The sequence below is a fragment of the Grammomys surdaster genome, unplaced genomic scaffold (genome assembly GCF_004785775.1).
Source record: "Grammomys surdaster isolate TR1022 unplaced genomic scaffold, NIH_TR_1.0 262, whole genome shotgun sequence".
In the NCBI taxonomy this organism is placed as follows: Eukaryota; Metazoa; Chordata; class Mammalia; order Rodentia; family Muridae; genus Grammomys; species Grammomys surdaster.
Genome location: NW_021604703.1, coordinates 1,415,624 through 1,443,206, shown reverse-complemented (window position 1 = coordinate 1,443,206; position 27,583 = coordinate 1,415,624). Strand labels below are relative to the sequence as shown.

The window sequence follows — 27,583 nt, the reverse complement described above, 5'->3', positions numbered from 1 at the left end:
TTACAGCATGACTAGCTCCTATAAATGTATTCAGCTATAATGAAATATACCCTGTTGCCTGGGACCCTGAAGCTTCTGAGAGTGTATTCGGGAACACGATTGGACAATTGGACCACAGTTTTATAAGCGAGGAGCTGTGTGGGAGATGATGATACTGGGTCCTGGAGGGTGGTGTGTAAGCCAGACTGGAGTCGGGTGGACCTGAATGCCAATCACAAACTCTTCCTATGGGACTTAAGGCTGCTTTCCCCCAGGAAAAACAACAGGATACATAAAATAGCATCACTACCGGCTTAACAAAGAGTAGCCTTCTAAACTCTGTAACTAGGGTTTGGGAGCTGTGTTGTTATTCTTTTGGAGACAGGGTCTCAGGGAGTCGAGGCTAGGCTCTTGATCTTCTTGCCGCAGCACCCCCAAATCCTGGTGCATGCCTAATGTTCCAATTTCAGTTTTGCCAGGGTACCTAGGCACTACTGAGCGTAAGACACTGTTGTCTTAGCCATGTCTGCTGGTGAAACTGGGGCTCAGCAGCTGGCACTCTGATTCTGAGTTTTGTAAGTGCTCTTTCTAGAGACCAACTTCGACCCCAGGGTGCTAACTTTACAGTCGGTGGCATCTACGCATCTATGCCCATCTCTAGTATGGAGGAGCCTTTGCATTGGGAGGAGATCTGGCTCAGGTCCACAGGGACAGTGGTGAAGACCTCAGTGTGGCTCTGTAGCCATAGCGCAGGGAAAACAAACTTGAGGTTGTTGCCCAGCCTCTCTAAGTGCAGCTTCAGAGAAACATAAGACACAGGGCAGAAGCAGAGCAGGCAGGAGCCCTGGTGACCCCTTCCCTGCCGCCAATAAGCAGTATCTAGTCAGCACTGGACACAAGATACTCAGGACATATCAACATTGGCAGCAGCACCAGCCTTCGGGAGCTTGCTAAACTTGGTCAGGTCACTCTATTTAACTCCTTTTGGTCTTGTTTTTTTTCAGATACAAAATTCAGACATTTAGTTCTCAGGCCTCTTTCCTAGCAAGATTCCAAACCTACTTTGTCTGGCTCAGTTCTCCATGGGCCAGATTTGCTGAGTGATTTAGAAACCAGTCACCCTCTGACTTGCATTTCCCATTCTAGGCTTTGAGGTTTGACCTGGGGTAATCTGGGATGGGCTTATAGTTCAGAAATCCCACTAACCAAAAGGAGTGCCAGTGAGGCCAGCTCTACTCTTCCAAACACATTCTGAAAACCCTCGAGGACTCGGTTTGCTTCCATAAGTGAGTATAGAGGAGGCTGGTCTAAGCATCCATCACTCTAACTAGCCACATCCCAGCCAGGAGGCTGCCCCACCCGACAGCCAATGCCTGGCAGGGACCTGCCAGTTGTCCAGTACAGATGGGCAGGAGTCTCACCTGGGCATCTTCCTGGGCCTGGTCCCGGTTTTCTCCTCCTTCCTCTCGATTTCCCTGTCAGAAAACCATGGAGAAGTCAGTCCCCAAACATTTCCCCATGTACAACCTTTGGTCACCCATGGATCTTGTTCAGTCACCTTCCTGCACCCCTTTTATCTTTCACAACATAGAAAAAATTCAGGGGTAGGCCACGTGGCCCCTGGGTTATAGTAAGTAACTCAGTGATTGCACATGACAGGGTCAGCCATGTGGCTTTGTTCTGTACCAAGGAGATCTAAAATGTCACAATGCTGGCCAACAAAAGGAATTTTCAAAGATGGCAGCAAGCCAACTTTGAAAGAGGAACAACAGGCTGGCAGAAGCAAGCAGATCTTTGTGATTTCAAGGACAGCCTGGTCTACAGTGTGAGTTCTAGGACAGCCTGGTCTATATAGTGAGTCCCATGACAGTCAGAGCTACACAGAGAAAAACTGTCTCAAAAAAGCAAAACAAAGCAAAGCAAAACAAAACGACAACAAAAAGTAACAATAGAGATTTGAGGTGAAACCCTGAGGAGGTCAGTGGGCGGGGAAAGGGGGTACGGTCCTCTCTTGTATTATATGGATGAGTGGGCTAGGCTGTAGCACCATGAATCTACTCACTGTGGCCAGAGAAATGAGGATCCTTCTGAAGTGGCCAGATGTGTCTGAGCTCAGGGCATCCTCCAGGGACTTGTGATAATCTGAAAGAAAGAAGGGTGTGAGTAGCTTCAGGCTTGGGGGAGGTGGAAGCGAGGTTCACACCTGAGCCGAGGCCACATCGGCAGGCCAGGTGGGGATGAAGGAGTTTGCGGTCAGCTCTTGAGGGCATCTGGCTATCTTCTGCTGATTTCAGGAGGTGTCTGATACTGGTACCAGCTCCCTTTTCTGCACCTCCCATCCCTGCACCAGCTCCCCATCTCTCTCTCCCATTAGTCACCCATTCATTTTGTTGCACTGTTGAGGATTGAACCCAGAACCTTGTGCATGCTAGACAGGGATCTAGAGCTACTGCCCAGCCCTCGACACCTTCCAGTAGAACCTCCCTGCTTTCCTTCTCTCTCTCCCATCCCTCCCACTCAGCAGCCAGTAAACCCCAAAGTATGCCTGGGACCTAAATACTTCCCTCACCCACTTAAAGTGCCCGTTATCTCAAAGCTCTGCAAGAGGAGAATTGTCCCCAGATCTGACCAGAAACCATGGCGCTTCAGAATGAAAACACAAGGCTACTTGATTAAAGCTTAAGAGTTTTGAGAGAACAGTAGTCTAGGGAACAACTAGGCAGCGAGGCCCTTTGTGCAGCTGTTCAGGCCCCGGCCCCATGAAGCCACCGTCCTTCTCATCAGCAGGCTAAATGCTCTCTCTTCTGCCCAAATTCTATCTAAATTGTCTTCTACCACCCAAACTTTGTTCTCTTGGGGTGATCAACTTCCCCTAGATGCAGGACTAGATACACCAAGGGGCTTGTTAAAGCCTCGTAGAAGGGCTGGGAGAGAGCTCACTCAGAAGCGCTTGCCACACAAGCCTGCAGGTCTGAGTTGGATCCTCAGACACACATTACAAAAACAAAACAGGAGCTGGGTGTGGTGGCGCTCACCTTTAATCTCAGAGCTTGGGAGGCAGAGGCAGGTGGAGCTCTAGATTTGAAGTCAGCCTGGTCTACGAAGAGAAACACTGTCTCAAAACAAAACAAACAAACCAACCAAAAACAACAAACAAACAACCCCAAACCAAAAACTAAAACCAAACCAAGACAGACAGGTATGATAGTGTACATTTGTAATCCTAGAGCTGATGAGCAGAGAAGAGCTCACTTGGTGGCCAGCCAGCCAGCCAGCCAGCCTTACCACACTGGCAACCCCTAGGCCAGCAAAAGACCATGTCTCAAAAAGCAAAGTGGGGCCAATGAGATATCTCAACAGGTAAGGGTGCTTGCTGCCAAGCCTGATGACCTCGATTTGATTCCTGGAACCCACACGGTAGAAAGAACTGACTCTCACAAGTTGTCCTTTGACCTACATGCACATGCACGCACACACACAAATTATAAAAAAAATAAAATAAGGACGGGCCACTCTCCCACACTCACCCTCTTTGTAGGCCTCGTTGATGGCCCGGATTTCAGCATTGGTTCGGGTGGCCAGGATTTCTATAAGAGCCTTTTCATCTGTGCCGGCTCCCTAGAAAGTCCCCACAAAGGACACGTCAGCTGCAGTTCTGACCCTGAGTACCAGTATTCCCCCAGCCCATCCTCTAGTATGTGCACAGTACCTCCATAGCTTTCTTCAGCTGCTTAGCATCGTAATGGGCTGGTGGCATCATGAGCCCCAGAATCAGCCTTGCCAGGTCTCCCGAGATTTCGGACTTCAGGTCAGCCATTAGATCCTGCAAGAACAGAGCCAAGATCATGCCAGTCTCACATCTACACAGAACTTGCCGCCATCTTTGACTGAGGCCCCACCAAGCCATCTCTCATATATCACTTACTGACCACAAGGAACTAGGGGAAGAGAGTGAGCCAAGGCTAGAACATTCCAAGATGCTACAGCCAGACATGTGTGGGAGTCTCATTACCACAAAGCCCCTGGTGCCTAGTTGTACTGAGGCAGCAGTGACAGGCCGAGCTTCCCTGGGGAGATGTGGCAACATGAGACCCAGACTAGGGAGGGAGGACCCTTACCCGGCCAAAGTGAGATTTGAAGGTCTGTCGGATCTGCTGCCGCTGGGCGTTGCTCCGGTGTGTGATAATGTCAATGATGGTGGCTTCGTCAGTTCCTGGGTCACCAAAGCCACATGCCTCAGAGGAGGGTCTGTGGCTCAGCTTCCTCCCCTCCCCCAAGGTCCCCCTCAATCCTTATCAGGATAAACATCTGGTTTGGAGGTCACGTGATCCTGACCATGGTGGGCATCTTGCCCCAGGCTACTTGCTTTCTTCTGTCATGCCACTGGATGGGAGAAAAGTGCAACCAGGAAGGTGGCAGGCACTGGGTGGTGAGCTCTGGGTTGTCAGCTGAGGCGGCAAGAAATGGGGTGGGTGTCAGAGGCCCTGAGTTCTAGTCTTTGCTCTGGCAGTGGCTGCCTACCTTGGGAATGTTTCTTTCGCTTTTTGGGACTCAGTTTCCACATCTCTAATGTGAGTAGGATTGAGGAACTACTAAGGGATTCTTCCAACGCTGCAATCTCAGCACAATTAGTGATGGTATTTCCTTTGTCTTCAACTCTCTGCCAGATCCCTCTAAGCATAGCAGTTGGCTGAAGGCATTGGGGCCCCACCCCCTGACTTTCAGGGGAGTGTCACCAACCTCAGGTCTGACACAGGATCTAACTTTTCTTTCTTTCTTTTTCCTTTTTTTTCTCTCTATCTTTTCTGAGACCGAGTTTCTCGTGTATCCCTGGATGCCCTGGAACTCACTCTGTAGACCTGGCTGGCTTCTAATACAGAGATTTGCCTGCCTCTGTCTCTGCAGTGCTAGGAACAATGGCATGTGCCATTACTGCCTGGTGGGATCTAATTCTCAAAGCATTTGTCCCTGTAGTCTCACAGTTAGTTATAGAGATGCTAGGTAGGTATTACTCTCTCTCGAGGAGAATTCACTGAGGCCCAGAAGGAGAAAGACCCCTTGGGAGTTGTTGCTGGGCATATGGGAGGAAGAAAGACAACAGAATCCAAACGCCCATTCTCTTTCCCACCAAGGGCTTTCTTTCCAAGCACAGGCCCAGTTGGGTGCAGGCAGCTGACCATCCACTCATATGGTGACTCTTTCCACTGTCAGCAAACTCAGCCTAGAGGAACCAACCACTGGGGTACCGTCACCCTAGTAGGGGGCTCTTGGGTCCTCAGATCAATGGACCTCATTTTACACACTGGAGTGAGACCCAGAGCTGATTGAGAACTTGTCTGGAGTCATACTGAGTCAACACCTAAGACTTGACGACCAGTACTTTCTTCTGCACCAGGGTCCTGCTCAGTCAGAGGCTGGGGGACAGATACCTTGGTGTCTAGGAAAGACTCCTGACAAATTCATTCCAGACCCTTTTCTACCCTTTCCTCCTACCTGAGATGGAGGAAGCTCCCACAGTTTTCCTCATCCTGCAGAGCCTAGTTGGAGGCTTCATACCCCCCTCAGACCCCCTTGTCCAGCCCCTTACTGCCAAACCTGCCTGGCTGCAGCCCAGAGACCTGTCCTGGTTCTTGTCACTCTTACCGATTCCCTTCATGGCTTTTCGCAGGGCCTTGGCATCAGCATCAGGGTTGAAATCATTGGCCGCACACACAGTACCCTTCAGCTGTGAGAAGGAGAAAGAGGCTCAGCAGGTGAGTGAAGACCCTCGGGGAGCCAGGTCCAGAGAGAGGCATGCAGCCAAGAGCTTTCCAGACTGAGCCCCAAGCTGAGCAGCCTGGGGAAGGAGGCACAGCAGACAAAGCCCACCCAGGGCTGAGAGAGCAGAGAGTCTCAGGCCTGGGGACAGGTGAGTGCTGGACAGGGAAGGGGCTGTGTCCCAGCTCCAGAGGCTGAACATTCCGTTGGAGTCTCTCAGCATCCCACCCACCCTGCCCCAGGGCCCCGATGCCTGGTGTAGCCATGGCTCCCCATAAGGAGGCCAAAAGACTCAGAAGCAGAAATGGTTTCTAGGTTTTAGTCATGACCAATGACGTTCATGCTGCTTTCCACATCTGCTATTTCTTTTTAATTTTGCTTAAGTGATGTTTGGGTTTTGCAGTTGTTTTATTCTGTTTGGAGACAGGGTCTCACTATGTTGCTCTGCCTAGCCTGGAACTCACTATGTAGACCAGGATGGCCTCGAACTCAGAGATCTGCCTGCCTCTGCCTCCTTGAATGCTGAGATTAAAGTCCAATGTCATGCCGATCTTTGTTAAAAAAGTTTTATTTAGAATAATCGGAGGAGGGGTGTCTGACAGACTAAGTAACACTCTCCTATCTATTTTGAAGTACATTTAAATATTTGTAAAAGGCAATAAATTTTTTAAAGACAGGATCTCAAGTAGCCCAGGCAGGCTTTAAACTAAACTACATATAAATAGAGGCTGTCCTTGAACTCCTAATCCTTCTGCCTCCAGCTGCTAAGTGCTGAGATTATAGGCATGTGCCATCACACCCTGTGTGATCTTTTGTCTTTTTTTCCCCCCTTTACACATAGTCTTACTATGTAGCTATGGTTAGTCTGAACATAGAACACTACATAGAACAGACTGGGCTCAGACTTAGAGAGATCTGTCTGCCTCTGCCTCCTGAGTGCTGGGTTTAAATCATGCCCAGCCTTTTGTATATATGAATATGTCCTCTGGTGCTAACAGGTCCCTGACATATAACAGACATTTAAGAAATACTTTAAAAATTAATAAACAGGCGAAAAATCTTTTTCAGTGGTGGTAATTAAACCAAAAACCAGTGAGCTATATTCCTAGCTTTGTGATAAAATAATTTTATACTTTATAGACTATCACAAATTAGAAAAAAATTATCCTGTCATTAACAGAGGCTCATTCATAAAAATGAATATAATGCCAGCCCCCACTTAAGTTAAAGGTCACCAAATTTAAGATGCTATTGCTTGCCAAAGCCACTGAGCGTTAGGCCAGCTCTCTCGGCTTGCTCTCTGTGTAAAAGGGCAGGCGCCTTGTATAGCACAGAAGTGGCACCAAGCCGATTTCTCTTTACTTATCAGAAAGGCTGGTGGAGCTGAAAAGAGGTAGGCTCTCTGTGAGCCTGGGTGTTACTTAATAACACTTTGGGAGGTGCTTCCCTCTGCCAAGCCTAGCTCATTCCCCTCATAACCGGAGATCTCCCACAGTGCCAGCATTTGCCTTCAAATTTAGGGAAGAAAGAACTTCAGAGCTCAAGAGTCTTTAGGCCACCAGGACTGCCATGTCTAACCCCCTCATTTGAAAGGTTCAGGCATAGAGGCCAGGGGGAAGGTAAGGACCCAGCAGTATTTAGAGTAGTTTGCCAGAAGCTTCTGTGAAACCTTTCATCCTGTCCTGTGTGGACCCCCAGGTGTGACAGTGCTCAGGAGTAAACCCCTGAATCCTGCAGTAATGCAGTATCAGGGGTGCCCTCTCTGCTCTTAGTATGCAAAGCGCAACTGCCAGGCCCAGGATGTAGAGGCCCTCACGGAACCTCAGGGCTCACTGGAGGAAGCCTTGTTAGTAGAGAGCAGGCAGAACACTCCCTGGGCTGTTAGAACCAGTGCAGGAATCTGGAAGCTTCAGATATAAGACGCCTCAGCTTGGGTTGGCCACCAGGGGGCAGCTGAGAGCCAACCAGCACAGCGGAAAGGTGCAAGCAGAAGGGGAAGCCAGTGATTAGGAGGTCAAGCAGGAAGTGGGGAGGGTCTGACCTCGACTCGGGACACTGCACTAAGTTCCCACATCTGATAGGCCACCTGTGCTGCCTCCGGGAAGAACTGGCCAGCGGCACTGGAACGGAGGGAGGAGTTCGGGGAGAGGATGGGAGGGGATGTCATCATGGGCCACACTCACGCTTCCAACACACTCTTATGCTAAATATCTACAGCAGCACGCGAGCGCGTGCACACACACACACACACCTCCCAAACAGGGTGAGACACCAACACACATTCTAACATAAAGACAAACAAGAACACTTGGTGAGACAACAATGTGCACCCCAATTCATGCACTGTAACACACACACACACACTAGTATCAACACAGACCTGTCTGGCTTTGATTCTTCTGTAGCATGAGTTCATCTGAAGACTTTCTAGTGGCATGATTCTTGTCTTCCCTTAAGCTCCCTCCAACCTATGCAGTGGGCTTTCCCTGGCAGCCTTGTTGGTTCAGGACCAAGTAGGACAGTCCCTCAACCTCTTCTTTGTTCCTTACAGCATGGGTGACTCCTGTCCAAATCCCCTCTCAAATAAGCCAAGGGCAGAATACGGCTGCTTCATTCCTTTACCTCTTCTTGCAATGTACCTAGGCGTGTGAAGGGCAGTGTGTGTGGCGAGGGATTTCTGGCCTCTGTGGCAGTGAGTGTAGTCATCAGGAAACTCTTATGTCCCTTCCTTAACTGACTGTTGAGCCCTGGAGAAGGGAGTCTAAGAACCCACAACATCCTCAGTGTAAATTTGGCTGTGTCAGTGCATAGTCACCTAGTTTAATATTCCAGGAAGGGTCCCTGTAGCTCACCTGCCTCCTCCTCTCTTTCCCAGGCTCTCCACAGAACGCCATAGCAATCATAGGAAGAAGCAGGCCAATCCTCACCCCTAGCCTGTCTTAGAGGTGGGCTTTCCAGACCTACTTCTGGCTCCTTCCCCTTTCAATTTTTGAGACAGGGTCTCACTACTTAGTCCTGGCTAGTCTGGAATTTGTTATGTTGACCAGTCTGGACTCACAGAGATCTGCTTGGCTCTGGTGTGTGCCACCATGCCCAGCTTAAGCCCCCTGAATTCTAATCCCTAGTTCAGACGCCAGATCGACTTCCAAGCTCACAGAGTAAAGAGTTCCACATATAGTAGCCATACTTGTTCAGACACACAGACCCCAAGACAGCAGAGACTGGAATACCGAGGGCCACTTTCCCCCATTTGGCATTCCAGCCTCAAAGGAGACCCAGGCTCCTGCAATCCACCCATCCACTGGGACAGACACCGGAAGAGTCAGGCCGACTTTCCATCCTGGGGCCCGGAAGCCACTTACTCATCATCTCCTCCACACAGCTTCAGCAGAGCCTTCTTGTATTCACCAGAGGTATCATTCTGGGGAAGGAGAGGGGAAAAGGTGACCTCAAACACAGCCTTGGCTCTTCTTCACAGAAGGGGAGGCAGAACACACCAGTCCCACCTCTTTTCCTGCCTACAGTGGCTCAGGCCCCCAACAGTGCATGGCTGGTCACTATCCAGCAACCAGTTCTCTGGGAAAGACAGGAAGGAACAAGTCTCTGGTGTGTGTTGTTTGCCACCTTTCCTGTGGTAGAAATACTTCCCAATAATAACAATTGGCTGCCATGCTGACTTCACTAGACATGGAATTCTGAGATGCTTGCTATTTTCCCATGGCCCTGGCATTCCATTCTCCCAGGTAGAGCACTTTCAACGGAACTATTTTCTGAAAGTACAGTTTCAGGAACAGACCCATGGGAAAATGCTCAAAATCAAACATTTTTGATCAAGCTGTATGTTAATAGACATGGCTTATCCCTCGAGGCTTTGGAATGGACCTCAAAGTACAACGGCTATGAGAAGTTCCCAGGTAAAGATGCTGTGTAACAGCATCTTGGTTTATTCTAGATTTTTCCAAACTTATTTCTCCATGGAATGTTCAGTGCATGAGACCCATAAAAATCTTCTTTGGATATCATTCACAAGTAAAAACTGATTTTTTCCCCTGTTAGTTTATAAAATTATTATATCTGAAGATTTCTTGGCAAGACCTCATGGGATGGCCCTTGAGACAGCACTAGCCACCTAGCAGGCTGCAGGGTTCTCTAATGCTCATTTGTGTTCTTAAATGAACTTCTCCGCAGACTGTGGATACCCACTGCCCTTGGGACAGCATCCTAGACATTAAGTCTATTTGCAAGCCCTGCAGGATCCAGCCATGCCTTCCTTTTTACTTCTTTTTAATTTTTTTATTTCCTTTTTATTTTTTGGTTTTCCAAGACAGGGGTTTGTTGTGGATTGCCTTGGTGCTGTTTGTATTTTGATGCTAATTCCACTTTCCTAGGAGGGGCTGCCTAGGACCAGGAGTGAATCATATACTCAGGTGACTTCTTGTGAACTTTCTCCCCACTTTAACTTGTAAAATAAAGACTAAAGCTGGTGATTGGGTAGTTGAAGGGAAGATGGAGCTGAAAAGTTTTAGGGAGACGGAGGAGAGGGGAAGAAGAGAGGATAGAGGAAGAGGAGCAGAAGCACGTGGCCTGGAGAAACCATAAGTTATAAGGGATCTCACAGAGGGGAATAGAGTAGTGTAGTGGTAGATCTGCCCAATCTAGGTGCAAGCTTGTATTCATATTAATTGAGTTGTGTTTTCTTTGCACAGGCTTATTTGGGTTGGAGATTTACCACTACAGGGGTTCTCTGTGCAGCTCTGATTGTTCTTTATTTACATTTGTCTGTCTGTCTATTAATCTATCTATCTATCTATCCATCCATCCATCCTTATGAGTGTTTGCCTGCATATATTTATACTTGTCATGTGGTTGCAGTGCCTGGGGAGGCCAGAAGAGGGCATTAGATTTTCTAGACCTAGAATTGCAGGTAGTTGTGAGCCCTCATGTGGGTGCTGGGAACTGAACCTAGGTCCTCCGCCAGAACAATCAGTTCTCTTTAACAGCTGAGCCATCACTCCAGACTCTATGCCTTCCTTTGTCACCGGCTCCCCTGATGCTTGAACTTCCTTGAAAATGAACTACAGTAAGAGCTCTTCGAATGCCCAAGACCCACATGTTGCTGTTGTGTAGAGGCTCTGGAGACCTGGGTGGTAGTGGGAGGTCTCTGCTCTCTGCCCCGGCACCCCTGAGCCTGCTCACCTTAATCATGCTGTAGAGTGACTTCTCGTACTTGGTCCGGAAGATCTCCCGAATGTCAAGCATATCCAGCTCGCTCCTGGAGACCATGATGCGGATCAGAGTGTTGTCCCGAGTCCCCAGGCCCTGGAAGACATGAAGGCATGAGGAGCAGTGTTTGGAATAAAGTTTCGGTGATAAGAACACTAGCATTCCCAGAAGTAAAATTTTCATAATAAAAAAATCCAAAGTAGGAACAAAGAAGGCAGATGGTGACCTTCACTTTGAAGATCTGTTGGAGAACTCAGTCGTTCTCCTTGATACACTGTTTCCATACTTGACCTCCTTCACCTTCCCTAAGCTGTCCAACCTCACTATGGCACCAGAACACAGGGAACATCCGATCGGTCCCTGGGACAGCCTGAGCCCCTGGATCTCTTGTAGCAAATGTTCATTTACTCTGATGTGCTGTGGAAATGTCACCACCTCACCTAGAGGGAAGCCAGCCACCTGGTCACAACAATCACCATTATGAGTGTGGAAAATTTACTGATGGGTTGCCAAAGGGTCTTCTAAACTGGTCTGAGATACAGAGGAATATTCTGGTTTATTTGATGCTTTAAAATTTGGGCAGCGAAAAAAAAAAAAATTTGGGCAGTGGTGGCACATGCCTTTAACCCAGCCAGCAGGCAGATCACTGAGTTAGAGGCCAACCTGGTCTTTAGGGTGAGTTCCAGGACAGCCAGGGATAGACATAGAAATTCTGCCTCAAATAATATTAAGATTTATTTTTTATTTCTGAATCTACCATATGTGTGCAGTGACTACAGAGACTAGAAAGTGCATGAGATCCCTTGGGTTAGAATTATAGGCAGCGGCAAGCTGTCTGACGTAGATGCTGGGAACTGAACTTAGGTCCTCTGGAAGAATAGCAAGTGCTCTTAACCACTGAGCCAACTCTCCAGATCATAAAACTTTTTAAAAAAATTACATTTATTTATTTGTGAGGGCAGGTATGCACATACCATGGAACCTGTGCGGGACATAGAGGACAATCTCCAGCGATCTGATCTTATCTCCCACCATGAGGGTCTCCGAGGACTCAACTAAAGTTGTTGGCCATGGCAGCAAGGACTTTTTCCTGCTGGCCTAGTTTTGTGCTTCTGTGACAAGGTTCAGGATGATCTTGAACTACTGATCTCCCGCCCTACCATCCCAGGCTGTGGGATCACAAGTGTGCACCTACTTTCTGCTTTAATAACTGTTTTCTTAAAAGTCTGAGCTTGCCAGCCCAAGGGAGGTGGATCAGGGGCAGGTCACCACAAAAACCTCCAATTGGTCAAAAGGTGGGGTACATGAACATTTAACAGGGTGTGTGACCAGGCAGAGTACCTAGGTTCTGGAGCTCACCCAAGGCATGGGGCATCCTCCCCAGCTGATCTCAGAAGGGCTCTGTCCTGGCTAGTTTTACCTATCAACACAGTCTAGAATCACCTGTGAAGGGAATCTCACTCAAGGTTTAGATCAGATTGGCCTGTGGGCATGTGTGGCAGTTATTACTTTTAAAAAATTAGTGTTTTGCCTAGTGGTGATGGCGCACGCCTTTAATCCCAGCACCTGGGAGGCAGAGGCAGGCAGATTTCTGAGTTCGAGGCCAGCCTGGTCTACAGAGTGAGTTCCAGGACAGCCAGGGCTACACAGAGAAACCCTGTCTCAAAAAAACAACAACAACAAAAAAATTAGTGTTTTTATTTTATATGTGTGAGTGTTTTGCCTGCATGTATGTCTGTGTACCACACACATATCCAGTGCCCATGGAGGCTGGAAGCATGCATCTGACCCCCTAGAACTTGAATTATAGATGGTGCGAGTCGCCATGTGGATGCTAGGAATCAAACTCAGTCCCTCTGGAAGGACAGTGCTTTTAACCACTGTGGGAGGATTGTGTTGATTGCTGATTGATGTAGGAGAGCCCAGCCCACTATGAGAGGCACCATTTTCTATGCAGGTAGTCCTGGGCTGTATAAGAAAGCTAGCTGAATGCGAACCTGAGAGAGTCAGCAAGCAGGATCCTCCATGACTTCTGCTCCCATTCCTGCCCTAACTTTCCTCAGTGATGGACTGTGTTGAAAGTATAAGCCAATAAATTCTTTCCAAGTTGCTTTTGGGCTGAGTCTCCTCTTCTTCCTCTTCTCCCCCTCCTTCTCTTCCTCCTCCTTTTCTCTTCCTCTTCTTCTTCTCCTCCTTCTCTTCTTTCTCCTCTTTCTTCCTTTCCTTCTCCTCCTTCTCCCTCTCCCTCTCCTTTTCCTTCCATTTCTTCTTGTCTTTGTTATTTTGCCCCACCCTCATCCCCATAGCAACAAAAATCAGACCAGAACAGGCTCTTTCTAGCCACTAGACACCAAAGATTTGATAAAATCCCAGCAGTCTGGAGGGAGTGGGCAGAGGCTCTCCCCTTCAATCTCATTCCCACTAACCCCACTGCTTACCTTCATGGCTTTGAACAACCTTTCAGCAAAATACTCCGGGGTACTTCGGATGCACTTCACTGGAAAAAAGGAGGGAAAAGGGAGAAGAGGGAGAATTATCCTCTTTGTCTCAGAAAGGGGAAGGTGTGACCAACCAGGTTAGCTCACTAGCTTGCTCCCTCCCTTCCCTCCATTTCTAGCCCTGGGCATGCTGGGAAGTGCTTTATAACTGTCATATACCACACATCCTTTCATTACTTTTTATTTTGAAAGAGTATTTGCCAAATTGCCCAGGCTAGTCTCAAATTCATTCCTATAACCCAGGTAGGCCGATGAGTGTGCTTCCAGTTGTTCCTAACTATTAGAGACCAAGCTCAAAGGCAGGAAGAATCCTGGCTTCTAATGGCCCTCAGCATCAGAATACCTCTAGCTTTAAATACAAAGGGGAGAGAGGTGTGTGTATATTATATATATAATATACATATATATTATATATGTGTGTGAATGAGAGAGAGAGAGGAAGGGGTAGGAAGGAAAAGAAAAGAAGAGAAAAGAAAAGAGGAGAAAGCAGGAAAATAGACTGGGCATGTTGTTCAGCTCAGTGATAGAGAGTGTTTGTCTAGAATGCATAAGGTCCTCAGCATCAAATAAACCAGGCATGGTGGTACACACACACACACGCGTGCACACACACACACACGCACATGCATTCACACACATGCACAATGCACGCACACACACACACAAACACGCACGCACAGAGAGGGGGGGGGCAGAGGTAGAAAGTAAACAGCCACCCTTAGCTGAACTTATAATTTAAGACCAACCTGGGCTAAATGAGACCATATATCAAAAATAAAACAAAAACCAACCAACTGTGGCCCAGCTATGCTGACTCTTTTTTTTCTCTTTCACAATTATTTTTTATTGAATATTTTATTTGTTTACATTTCAAATGTTATCCTCTTTCCTGGTTTCCCCTTCGGAAACCCCCTATCCCTTCCCCCTCCCCCTGCTTCTATGAGGATGCTCACCCACCTGCCCACCCACTCCTACCTCCCCACCCTGGCATTTACCTACACTGGGACATCAAGCCTTCCCAGGACCAAGGGCCTCTCCTCCCATTGATGTCCGACAAGGTCATCCTCTGCTACATATGCAGCTGGAGCCATGGGACCCTCCATGTGTACTCTTTGTTGCTATGCTGACTCTTAAAACACCAGACTGGCCAAGAACTCTAGTAAGTCCAGCCAGCCCTCCTTCTGTCATTTAACAGATGAGGAAACCAAGGTCCAGCTAGGCTGAGTGACTTGCTCCAAATGAACAGGACATTAGGGAGAGGCTCTGGGTTTGAATCTGGACTCATCAGCTCCTGGCTCCTCTTCCAATCAAGGTGACCCTGATCCATTACAAAGCCATGCCTTGTCAAGGGACTTAGCCTCTGGATAGCCTAGCTTTTTCATCTGCTAAGTGGAGATAAGAGCAGTGTTGGCCCCTGCCCTCTAAAGACGTAATACAGCATAGTGCCTGGCAAATACCCTCCAAGGTCTTGATGATCATTATCCCAACCTGAGGTGGGGATTTTCTACCCTTGTCACACAGGACAAGGACACCAGTGTTTAAGGCTGAGTTCCTTTCCATTTCCAGTCTCAGTTACACTGCTCAACCGAGCCTCTACCACCTGCCTTTCTCTAACTCCACACTATGGGAATCCCTTTCACTCCTCTCCTTTTACATTTAGGATGCCACCCCAGGCTCCTTTGCGGCCCCCAGTACATACCCACGGCCAACATCAGCTTCTCAAAGTCTCCAGACAGCTCCCCTCTGATACTGGCTTCAATGGGCTTCCCCGTGGTCTTCAGATACTCATCAAACACTGAGGGGGACAAACAGAGATGACATCTAACAGCATTGCCATAGCAACAACAAAAGAACAAAAGACTTTTGAAGGGGATGGCACAAGAGCCAAGGATCAAACGCTAACAGGAGGCTGAGGCTGGCACTTTGATGCGGTGGCTGGGAGGCGACACAGTTGTGTTGTGTGTGCTGTACAGGACTCTATCTTGAGACAGGGATAGTGGTGTCCTGATAATGACTTGGTAAGCCACTACATAACCCACAACAGGGCTAGCATTTGGTTTGGAGATGAAGTGGCTCCTGTGCACCATCAGCCAAAAAGGAAAAGAGAAAAGGGTTCTCAGAGTCACCTGGGGAGGTGCCACAATTTTCACGAACTCACCCAATCGTAGGTGCTGTTTGCTACGGTTTCCCAAGATATAGATGAACTGGGCCTCGTCTGTTCCCCATTTCAGTTCTCCTGCCTCATACAGGTCCTGAGAAGGAAGAAGTAAATCAGACCAAGAGAAAAACAAACCTGGGAGATGGGACACATTGGCTAGGCCACCCAGAGCAGCTGCCTGATAATGAACACAGCTGCTACTGGTGACCTCTTGACATTTGTACATTCCTGTCTTCCTTCTGTGGAAGCTCCCACTCAACTTTAATTGCCCAGACTTGACATTCCCCTTTCTTCCAAAACTACCTTGTGGTCTGTGAAATGAACACTCTTTCTGTCTCTCCCTTTCCAAAGCTCCCATGGTTTTTTCTTTCTGTATGTGTGTGTGTGGTAGGGGATGTTATTTCATAGGAACTGTCCACCTTGGTTTTACCCCAAATAGTTTATCACTATTTCCCCTCAAACACTTGCTGACTTAGCACACTGTGTACCTCCTCTGAAAGAAACCAAAATCTTTTTTTTCTGATGAAGCCCTATAAAAATCACACAGTAACTCAGGTATTTCAAGTGCTTGATACAAAAGACCTCACTCCTACCCCATCCCAAGGCCCCCGACTTCTCCTCTCCCATAAGGCTCCTGGATGAGCCTTGGAGACTCATCAGCAACATTTACCTGTACATCCTGCTGGACCAAGTCCTCACTCACGACATCATCATTCTCCCGGGTTCCCTGGATGGAGAGAAGGGAATGTGTATTTCCTGTGTATGAAGCCAGTGGGAGACCCAGGAGTGTGACTGAATCAGGAGAAATGCTTTTGTAGAGAGTTGTAGGGAGACCTTCTCTGACCAATAGGAGTCTTGGGAATGACTAGGGTCCTTCTGGTACCTCCAGCCCAGGGCAGCAAACAGAAGCACTGTACTTTAAAGACAGAATTCTAGATGGCAAGTCACACAGCAATGCCCAAGGAGTAAAGGATGGTATAGGATCTTACTATGTAGCCTTGGCTGACCCAGAACTCACTATGTAGACCAGGTTGGCTCAGAACTTACAGATCCTTCTGCCTCTACCTCTCAAGAGCTGAAGTTCTAGGTAAATAATCATGTCCAGCCTAGAACTGCACATCTGTCTGCTAATATTAGGGTCTCCCATTCGCGTAAACCCAAGAATTTACCCATGAGCATCTGGGACTTGGATCCTAGGACCTGAACTCCCAAGCTGTGAAATAACCAAACATCCTGATTCTTTTATTGCACTGCCTAGGCCCTGGGCCCTGCCCAACAGAGGTAGCTTAACAATAGGAAAGTGCTGGAAGGGAACTGGGCTAGCCATCCTGGGTTTTACTCCCACCAACGCCAGGTCTGCAGCTGGCCTCTTCCTCTGATACTGTAGTTTTAGGGTCTCAATGCCCTTAACTCTCTTGAGGACTGTGGCAGAGCCAGCATATCTACAATCAGTGCCATATCACTGTTACTTTTGAGATGTGGAGACAACATCCCTGACTCTAGGATGCAGGGCAGGGATCTCCTCTCTAGAACATGTAGCTTCAAAGAGAGGGCAAATGTTATACTCCTCAAATCCTATATTCCCTGTCTAGTTAAGGTTAACAGAGTGTTGGTTGTTAAGGAGACAGGAGGAGGCAAACTGGAGAAAAACAGTACTCAGTGGGAGAAGGGATTGGCAAGAGCGGCGAGAAGAGACAGGGTGGTCAGGGCGGTCGTCTGACTCATGTGCAAAGCTGCAGACGGTTTGCACCTTGGGGCTGGATTTCAGTCACAGTGCTTGTCCCCTTGGTGCCTGTGGTCACAGACTCCTCAGGCTCAAGCAGACAGAGGACAGAGCAGGTCAGGCACAGGAGGGCAGCATGCTCTCCACCCACAGCAGGCTTGCTATAACAAAAAGTTTCCACAAATCAAAAGAATCCAGAAACCTGGCTTTTGAGTAGAATCTTTCCATTTCTGATGATTAATAATTAACATAAAGTTGTTCTTTGCTTTAAGGTTTTAATCACACATGTATGATCATGGTTATCTGTATGTGTACATGCCCATGAGTGCAGGTAAATCAGAAGAGGGTGTCGTGTCAAATCCCCTGAGTTCCAGGAGTTCCAGGGCCCTGGGAATCAAACTCTTGAAGAACAGCAAGCACTCTTAGCTGAGAGCCATCTCTCTAGCCCTACTGTTTTGTGTTTTGAGTTCTCATGGATCCCTTCTTGAGTTCATCTTCTTGTCTCCACACACCCAGTGCTGGCCTTACAGACACACATCACCAGGTCTGGCTGTTTTAATGTAGAAAAATGAAAGAAAAAGCAATCCAACATGGCAGGCCACATTCAGTCATGGTGGCATTTTTAGCCTCTTTAGAGAGCCTTGGGTAGGTCAGAGGGGCAGAGCTTGGCCAGGGGTGGTCAAGCAGGCAGGTTCCTGTGCACGCTTGAAGAAGCAGCCACAGAAGGGAGGCAGGGTGCATGAGGATGGGGAAGGAGGCTGTGAGTGAGGCATTTGAGTCTCTGCAGGGCACAAGCCAATGTAAAGCAGGGTGTTGGGACCAGGACAGACCAATAGACAGAGCCCGGGCTTGAGAGTGATCTCTCAGGCTCTAGAGGATGAAACACATGTGGACAGGCAGTGAAGGAGGGGCAGCCTAGATATGGCCTTTATACCCTGCAGCCCTCCTAGGCTACCTGTTTGAGAAGCAGTGAAAGCAGCTCGTGGCTCACATGGGGAAGAGCTGCAGAAGAGGACCTCAGACTGCACACAGACCTACCTGGAGCAGTACCACCAGCATCTTCTGAAAGTGGCCGGAAGTGTCTCCAATGATATCAGACTCCAGGTCTCGCTCATAGGCTGTGGAAGGAACATAGGGGGTCTAGTCTTGTTCCCCCAAAGCTATGGTTATAAACCCCAATCCAATTTACGTGGCTGCCACAGCAAGAGCCAAGCATCTTTTCACAGCTGTGGGCCCTGTGACACTATAAAGTGGACACCACTTCTGTCCCTTTGTACCATCTTACTGTATTGTTGCCATTACCCGGACAGAGAGTTCTTCTACCCACAGTGACAAGGCAACTGTCATAAACTCCATATCTGATTGCAGTGCCCCTGTCTTGTCACTGGACTCTGAGTAACATCACCTCTGTTTCGGCTACAAAGCCCTCCCTGATGCTAACTTCTCCTCTACCTCTCCAGCCTCATCTGAACCACCTAACTCACTTCCACATAGGGGTTTTTGTACTGTTGTTCCCTCTGCCAGAAGAGCCGCCTGTCACCAAATTCTCCTTACGACAAACTCCTCACTTCCTCCTAAGACAGGTTGTTTCTGACATAGGTCCACTCTTGGGAAAGTCTGGTTCTTGTTCACTTCCTTTGTAAAACCTGACCACTGTCTTTGTTATTTTACTATGAGGCTCATCATTATTTTACAAGCCCATGAGTTTTAGCTGGCAGAGGCTATTCTGTTTTTATCTCCCAAGACCCTGCATACTATCCAGCACAGAACAGTTACTTATTGCATGGATTGACAGAAGGAAAGTGGGTAGACAGAGGGACATATGGATGGATGGGTAGGTGGATATGAATGAGTGGATGGATAGATGAGTGGGTGGATGGATGACAGGAAGATAGATGGCTGTTGGATGGACAGATAGATGAGAAGATAGATGGATGGGTAGATGATGGATGGAAGGATGGATGGGTGGATGGGTAGGTGGTAGATGGATGGGCAGATAGATGGATGGGTAAGTGAAGAAATGGATGATGGGTACATGGATGTTGGATGGGTGGGTGGATGATGGATGGATGGATGGATGGATGGATGGTGAGTAGATGGATGAATGAGTGAGAGTATGAGAAGATAGATGGATATTGGATAGATGAATGATGAATGGTAGATTGATGGATGGATTGAAGGATGGGTAGATAGATGAGTAGATGGATAACATTTAAAGGGATGGATAGGTCAGAAGGAAGATGGATGGTTCGTTAGTCTTGGTGTCCCCATCCTTCCAGTCTGACTCCTTCCTGCCCATCTCACCGTCTTTGTATGCGGCCACCAGCTGGTGCATCTGCTCATTGGTCCGGGAAGCCAAAATTTCAATGAGGCACTTCTCATCTGTGCCAATGCCCTGCAGGAGAGAAGAGACATGTAGGGAGGAATGGGAAACTCTTAGTCACAGAGGGACCCTAGAGTAGCCTGGGCTGTGACAACTCCTGCACTCAAAGTGTCTTTGGCTCAGCTTGTGGGCATCATTTGTGAGACGCCATGCTAAGACTCAAGGCATGGATTCTAGACGCACCTGTACAGCAGCTGTCATGACTTCTCATTAAGAAATGCAATCTTGGGACTAAGGATGTGGTTCAGTCGATATAATGCTTGCCTAGCATGCAATAAGGCCCTGAGTTTGAACCAGCGCTGCATAAAACCAGGCATAGTAGACATATACCTCTAGTCCCAGTACTTGAGGGAGAGAGGTGGAAGGTTTAGGAGTTCAAGGCCAGCCTGGGCTACATGATTCCCTGAGTTCATAAATAAATAAAAATTTAAAAATCAATACAATCTTGAACTTTCCTCTTTCTAGAATCACAACTGAAAGTAAGATGGTGGCACTTTAGTGGCACCACCTGCAAAGATTGTGACAGGGTTAGTCTTCCTGTCTTGCCAGGACAAGTCCTCACAGCCTGATGGGGAAAGGGAGAGTTTCATCGACAGAGGACATGGTGTTCATTAAGTGGGACTGAGTGATCTTCGAATGACTTTTCTAAGTTACCCATCCAATGGCGGAAATGTGCCAGCGCTTTGTACATAGAATGAACATTTATAAAATGTTCAACAACAATGGCTTCATCTTTCTGGCCATGATTTTCTCATCTGTTCAATGGGAAAGCTCTTTGTTGCTTTGCCAAATTCTAAGGCAGACTGAGAAGGCAATAACTTCTCACATGGCCAAGTGTTTGCACTCATGAATTGAATCTATGGGTCATATGAAATTCAATGATGGCAGGGATCATACACTTTATAAACTGTGCCGTGCCAGGCACAATCGGGGGGCTTTTGTGTACACGTTTAGAGTGCTAGGGATAAAATCCAGAGCTTCACCATGCAAGCAGGCTTTCTACTACTGAGTCACACACTCTAAATCAGGGGCTCTGTGTGCAGAGGTCAGAGGCCAATTTCAGGGGTCTTCTTTAAGAATTTTCTTTAATAAACAGGGTCTCTTACTAAACCCAGAGCTTGGTGTTCTGGTTAGACCAGTAGGCCCTGGCAATCACCTGGATCCTTTCCCTACAACAGTGAGGTTACAAGTGTCTGGTTTTTATGTAAGTGGGGAGGATTTGAACTCAGGTCCTCATGCTTGCAAGAACAAGGACTTAATACTGAGCTATCTCTCCAGTGCCCCACTCCCTATCTTTTAATTCTTTTGGTCTCAAACTCATCATCTTTCTGCCTTTACTCACTAGTGCTGTGATTACAAACCTGCACAACCACACCTAACCAAGGGCTTTTTACCCCTCTCCCTAGAGGGCATCCCTCTGCCTTAAGGTAAGTCTTGCTCATACATGAATACACAGCCCCCAGCCTGGAATGTCTTCTGTACTCTTACCCACCAAAGCCTCTTAGACCCAGGTCCTTGCAATGAGTTTGTGTTGTGCTCTCAGCTTATGGTATGCCAGGCGGCATTTGTCTCCATGTCTCCACTTTCTTAGGACTATAACCCCTGGCATGGGGATCAGGACCTAAGCTCCATTTTATAGGGTCTACTTTTCCTTAACATCTGTCCACATCTGCCAAGCCGGAAAAGACTAGGGAACCCCTCCTGGACAGGCTGCCTTTTGAAGCAGGACACATTTCCTGGGTGGGCTGGGGCTGACTGCAAGCTGTGGCAAAGCCTAGAACCTTCCCACTACCCACACCTGCACACCAGTGCAGACTTAGACCCATGCTTCTTACCGAGATGGCGTCTTTAATCTCTTTGGCATCACAATAGGCAAGTGGCCTCATCAGGTTCACTATCAGCCGCTCAAACTTCCCTGTCAACTCATACTTCAAGTCTGCGATGAGGTCCTGGGGGTGGGGAGCACCATGGTAAGAACAAGTGATAAGTGGCCCGTGCAAGGCTTGGGAGAAGACATTAGTATCGTCCCTTAGAGAAGATTCTACACCTGTGGTTCTTAACCTTCTAATGCTATGACCCTTTAAAACAGTTCCTCATGTTTTGGGGACTTCCAGCCACAAAATTATTTTCACTGCTACTTCATATCTATAATTTTGCTACTGTTATGAATCCGAATGTCTATGTTTTTGGAGATAGCAGTTTGCCAAAGGGGTCGTGACCCCACAGGTTGAGAAACTGCTCTAGAGATTTCAGGCCACTGCCCCAAGTCATGCAGTTAGCAAGTGTGCTGTGCAGGTTCAAGCCATCAGCAGTGCCCTCCCCTGCCACTGTCTGTCCTACTGTCTGTCTCTCCCCGGACCTGGGAGTGTCGAGAGTGACAGCTATGCTTTCTCAGTGTGTTCCTAACACCTGCACAATAGCCCGTACAAGGTACTCACACGAGTGTGAGAATGAAGGAGGAAGAAGAGGCAGCATGAAGGCAGAGCTGGATAGGAAGTGACGCTTCCCTCCCCCGTCTGGCTTACCTTGCCATAGAGTGACTTGTAACTCTGGCAGATCTCCTGCCTCTGCTTGTTGCTGCGGGAGGTGATCAGCTCCAGTATGGACTCCTTGTCACTGCCTACAAGAGTTGAGGACACCTGTCGTTAGAGACTAAGACAAGGGCGTACCTTTGGGTTCAGACTCCTGTGTTAATTAATGTACTTTCAAAATGTCCTTTCGTTTGTTTTCGACTAAAGCTTCTTGATGCAAGCAGAGCATGCCCAGAGGTATTTATGGTGAGCTTGTTTGGGACTGTACTTCTAACATTTGAACATGATCAGGAATGGGACCGTGGCTCTGTGGGTCTGAGCAGGCATGCATTATAATCTCTGTGCCTGGTTTGTTCAGTGAGGACACTGGCTTACAAGTGTCTCTCTTGCCAGCTGTGAGTAATAAATCTTCCTCCACTCATGTTTCCACTGTACATATTTCAACATTTGCTCAATAAGGTGCAAGCTTACTGCATTCGATTACGCTGTCATCCTCCCTGTCCACCTCCAGGGATCCCCCGTGACTGCTTCCCTGAGCTGGCAGAGGCCTTACAGCTTCTGCAGGTATTAGCAGAAGCTTTCTGAGGTCAATAAGGGATGACAGTGGTTCTCAACCTGTGGGTCAAGACCTCCACAGGATCACATATCAGATATTTACATTACAATACATAACAGTAGCAAAGTTACACTTATGATGTAATAACAAAATAATCTCCTTGTTGGGGGTCACCACAACATGAGGAACTGTATTAAAGGGTCACAGCACTAGAGAGAACCACTGGTCTAAAGGAACCTATAAGTCCCCACAGAGAGGGGTCCCTACATTCACAACATCTGACCTCAAAGTAGTCCCTGATGGAGCTCTCTGTGGCACAAATACAGAAACTGAGGCACAGAGACAGGTAAGGATTTTCACAAGGCCTCACCATACACTTGACTTAGGAAAACCTAGATATCTTAACAGCCAGTATAGTGTTCTTTCAACTGCGGACAAGCAAAGGTAGCAATAAGCACAAATTTAGGTCAGTGGTCACCCTGAAGAAAGGGAGCTACCAGGAGGGGGCCAACTGACCAAGGTTCTCAGCTACACTAACCAGGCTCATTCCTTAGGCTCAGGTCTACTATGGGTGGAGCTTCAGTATTTATCTCTCTTTAGTGGTTTGACATATTTTATTGTAAAATTTTCAAAATATAAAAAAAGAGGCAAAAAATTTAAACAGGCTAGTCACATAGCTCAGAAGCAGAACACTTAATCTAGCATGCAGGAGGTCCTGGGTCCAATCCCTAGCAACAGAAACAAAACAAGAGGAAACTACATTGCAACATCCCAGGCCCCTCCCCCACCCATAGCAGCTGAGTAGCTTTCCATGGAAAGGAGATGATCTCTCAAGGATGGAGGAGGAAGTCCCTGAAGACTTATTAGCTGGGGTAGGGAGGGGTGGGGCGACACTGGAGAGATAGCTCAGCAGTTAAGAGCACTGGTTGCTCTTCCAGAAGTCCTGAGTTCAATTCCCAGCAACCACATGGTGGCTCACAACCATCTGTACCGGGATCTGATGCCCTCTCCTGACACACAGGCATACATGCAGAGAGAGAACTCATATATAAATAAATATTTAAGGGGGGGGGGGCTCATGAAATTTACAAAGCTCAGAAGCTCAGGGACCTTATCCGACTGGGAAAGTTCAGACAGATACACAAGGCCCCTCCCCAAGATGATAAATCAGTAACAGTGGCTGAGGAGAGGGGAGTCTCTGGTGGAGCTACCTGCAAACTAGGCAGTGGGTGCTAAGGATGTAACTCTCCTGCGTTGTCACCATGAGTGGGTTTTTCCATTTTCTTTTATTTTTGCAGGTGTTTTGCGGTGACCTATGCTCCTGTAAGTAACCCCAATAAACTCACTGGTTCTTCAAACTAGATGGGTAAAATGGTTTCCTTGGCTTGTTGTTGGTGCCCTAACTGGGTAGATTCATATCTGCTCATGGTTCTCCAGGAAAAGTCATAGAATAACAGCAAATGGCTCCAGGGTAGGCCACATGTGGCCATCTCCCGTGCACCCTCCTCCCTATAGGACCCACTCTTGGGTAGCAGGCACCCACCGAAGCCCTTCATGGCTGTGTACAAAGCCTCAGCATCCTGATTTGCATCAAATTCTGGGAAGTCGTGGACGGAGCCTCGGTACATGGCACCCTGTGGAGAGAGACGCTGAGGGTGAGTTTTGACCTTTCACCTGGACCCTGGCTCAGGCCAGAGCTCTGTTCCCCAGAGGAAAAACAAGTGCTGAGGTCACCTGGGAAGGGTGTGGCCAATTCTCCAGAGCTACCAGATGCAGATGGCTCAAAGGACAGTGACATTCCTCCAAGGGAGGGCAGCTTATCCAAAGCTCAGAGCCCTTCATCACCAGACACCACAAGTACAGGTCAAAAGTCTGGCTGAGTGGCAGGCTGGATCCTATGAGTACCAAGAGTCTACCTGTGGGGCGTGTGTGTGTGGTGTGTGTGTGGTGTGTGTAAGTGGAGGTTGGAGGTTAACCATAGGTGGTGGTTCTCAGGTGTCAGATATCTTGTTTTTGGTGTTTGTTTTGAGACAGGGTCTCACTACGTGGCACTGGTGGTTGGCCTGGAACTGCCATGTAGACCAGGTTGGCCTTGAATTCACAGACCTCTGGCTCCCAAGTACTGGGATTAAAGGCATGCACCACCACACCCAGTTTACCTTAAATTCTTGTTAAGAATGGTTAAAAGTTTATTCTTACTGTGTTTAGAGGGTGGGTATATACCTGCCATGGCACACATGTGGAGGGCAGAGGACAACTTTGTGGAGTTGGTTCTCTCCTTCCATCTTTAGGTGTGGTCAGGTGACTGAATTCAGATTGTCAGGCTGGTGTCATGAACATCTGTACTCAGACATCTTGCTAGACCATCCATCTTGGTTTTGGTTTTCGGTGTTTTGAGTCAGGGTCTTTCTACATAGCCCTTGCTGTCCTGGAACTCATTATGCACACCTAGCTTGTCTTGAACTTACAGAGGTCCGCCTGCCTCTGCTGAAATTAAAAGCATGCACCACCACGACTGGCTAACCTTATCTTTTGAGACAGGGTCTCTCTGGGCCTGTTGCCTATCATAGGTAGCCTGGTTAGCGAGCCCCAGGGATACACCTGCTTCGGCCTCCCCAGCACCACTATTACAAGGATGTACCACCACACTCTCTTTTTATCTTGGGGGCGGGGCTGGATCCTAGAGCTTGAACTAAAGCTCTCATGTTCTACCTAGCAAGCACTTCACTAAGACATCTCCTCAGCATTCCTGTTTCTCAGAGCGCTTTTACCATTTACAAAGCTTCTGATCTCCACTCATACGATTATATTAGCCACTGCAGGAGTGTTTAAGGTTAACTGATTTCTGAGGAGCCCCACAGATACCCCCTCCCCAGCCCTCTTTCCTGTTCCCATCTGTCCTCAGCTGGACAAACCTCAGAGCTGCCAGCTACTCAGGGGGACCCAGGGCTGCTCTCAAGCTCAATGCCAAGATGAGCACTGGTCCTTGGGGCCCAGTAAACTGAGCTGTGAACTGGCATCTAAGGACAAGCTGGCAGGGTCTTTGCAGGCCAGGAGAGGAGGGCAGAGAGCCAGGAGACCTCAGACATCAGATCTAAAGCTGAAAGCACAATGGGTTGCTTCACGAGGAGTCAGATGTGGGGCAGCCATACAGTATGGAGAAGAACCAGGTCTGAGAGAACCATTGGGTGATTCCAATTCATAAAGGGCTGCCCCTGGGCAGGCACACAGCATGAAATCTGTGCCAGGCCCTAGGCCGGGGGCTGAAGATTCAGAAAGAACAAAGACTTGCTTCAGTTGAGCCCCTTGGCAGAGATGGTCTATAAATAGGAAATACCTAAAGAGAGAGGTAAGTTACAGAGAAAACAGCTAAGCTCAACCTCAGCTCCAAAAAAGAGATTAGAAAAGTCTCTGTAGATGGAGGAACAGCTGGAGGCTGAGGAGCCCACAGATTGTGCCTTCAAGGAGTGAGGCACAGACAGGCAAAACAGGCATCCTCCCATAGCCTGGTGTCGCCTGCTGTCTCATACCACAGGACCCAGCCAGACATCTGTCTGACCTCTGCCTTAGGTCCCAGAAACTGGCTCTTCAGAGATATGCATGCGTGGGTGCAGGGCTGCTATTTAAAGTTCTCACAGGGCGGGTGACCAGAAAGGGACACAGCCTTCTTCCCGCCATTCGTGAATCCTCTGCAACCTGAGATCTCAGCCCTGGGCAAGGAAAGAGTATCAGGCCAGTTAGCCGACCAAGCAAGCAAGGATGGTGCAGGCTGGCCCTACCTCCCGCCTACGCTCCCTCTGCCCTCTCCAGCCCTTCCGAGGCCTGCCACATTTGCATTGGCACAGTGCCACCCTGGATAGTCTGTTCCAGGGACCTGAGGTCCAGTGTCAGGCCTGGTCTGTGCACAGCTCCTAGACTGACTAGAGGAGGCCCTCAAGTCCCTGCTACCAGAGAAAAGGCAATGTCCTGGTAGAATTTTACCTCCTAACTATTCAGTGTTTCTTTCTGTATCCTGATCTAGCAATGTCAGAAAGTAATTACCATCAGCTTCTAGGGTGAAGAAAAAGGGGGCAGAGGGGACCAGAATGTCTGCTTCACAAAGGGTCTTAAAGACCCTTAAAGGGTCTTAAAGGGTCTAACCTTTCTCTTGGTCATTTTGTTTTTTGTTTTGTTTTGATATAAGATTTCACAGAGCCGAGGCTGGTCTTGAACTCACTATGTAGCTAAGGCTGACCTTGAACTCCTGACGCACCTGCTACTGCTACCTGAATGATGGGATTATAGGTGTGAAACACCACATCTGGCTCTTTGATTCTTGACTCCACAAGGACAGATGCTATAATGAATATGATATGACTGCATAAAGGAAAGTGAGTGCCCACACCCAGCACAGGCTTAGCAGTGGAGCCCAGAGAGAGCTTGCTAACTATAACTGAGTTAAATGCACACCCAGCACAGGCTTAGCAGTGGAGCCCAGAGAGCGAGCTTGCTAACTGTAACTGAGTTGAATGAAGGAATGAAGATATTTCCCTCTGAGGTGGAGAATGTGCACTCAGGCAGGGGAGTGCACAGTTTGACTCCGTAGCGTGAACTAGCACCATTGCTCAGCATTGGAGATGCTGGGAGCAGCACTGGAGTATCCAGCTTTGAAATATCTTTCCGGGAGTCAGGCCCTCTGGGCTCTGTGTGGGGGAGCCAGCTGTTGCCATGACTCATGATGCTTTCTCTCCATCTGCCTAAGCCCGCATGTCTGTCATCTCCCTAGCTCCAAACTC

The 27,583-nt window shown here is 48.2% G+C and overlaps 1 protein-coding gene across 2 annotated transcripts in view; it reads right to left on the bottom strand.

Moving 5' to 3' along the window:
• Anxa6 (annexin A6) overlaps nt 1-27,583 on the bottom strand; it is a 54,225-nt gene that overhangs the window by 11,329 nt on the left and 15,313 nt on the right. For both annotated transcript variants that reach the window (XM_028775853.1, XM_028775854.1), the window contains exons 3-20: nt 24,352-24,442; nt 22,247-22,341; nt 21,557-21,670; nt 19,643-19,733; nt 18,377-18,456; nt 16,286-16,342; nt 15,616-15,709; nt 15,157-15,252; nt 13,398-13,456; nt 10,933-11,055; nt 9,099-9,157; nt 7,778-7,856; nt 5,623-5,704; nt 4,098-4,192; nt 3,689-3,802; nt 3,507-3,597; nt 2,042-2,121; nt 1,401-1,454 (exon numbers count right to left, since the gene is read on the bottom strand). In XM_028775853.1, the coding sequence (XP_028631686.1) occupies nt 1,401-1,454; nt 2,042-2,121; nt 3,507-3,597; nt 3,689-3,802; nt 4,098-4,192; nt 5,623-5,704; nt 7,778-7,856; nt 9,099-9,157; nt 10,933-11,055; nt 13,398-13,456; nt 15,157-15,252; nt 15,616-15,709; nt 16,286-16,342; nt 18,377-18,456; nt 19,643-19,733; nt 21,557-21,670; nt 22,247-22,341; nt 24,352-24,442 (1,554 nt within the window). The remainder of the gene's footprint in view (nt 1-1,400; nt 1,455-2,041; nt 2,122-3,506; nt 3,598-3,688; nt 3,803-4,097; nt 4,193-5,622; nt 5,705-7,777; nt 7,857-9,098; nt 9,158-10,932; nt 11,056-13,397; nt 13,457-15,156; nt 15,253-15,615; nt 15,710-16,285; nt 16,343-18,376; nt 18,457-19,642; nt 19,734-21,556; nt 21,671-22,246; nt 22,342-24,351; nt 24,443-27,583) is intronic.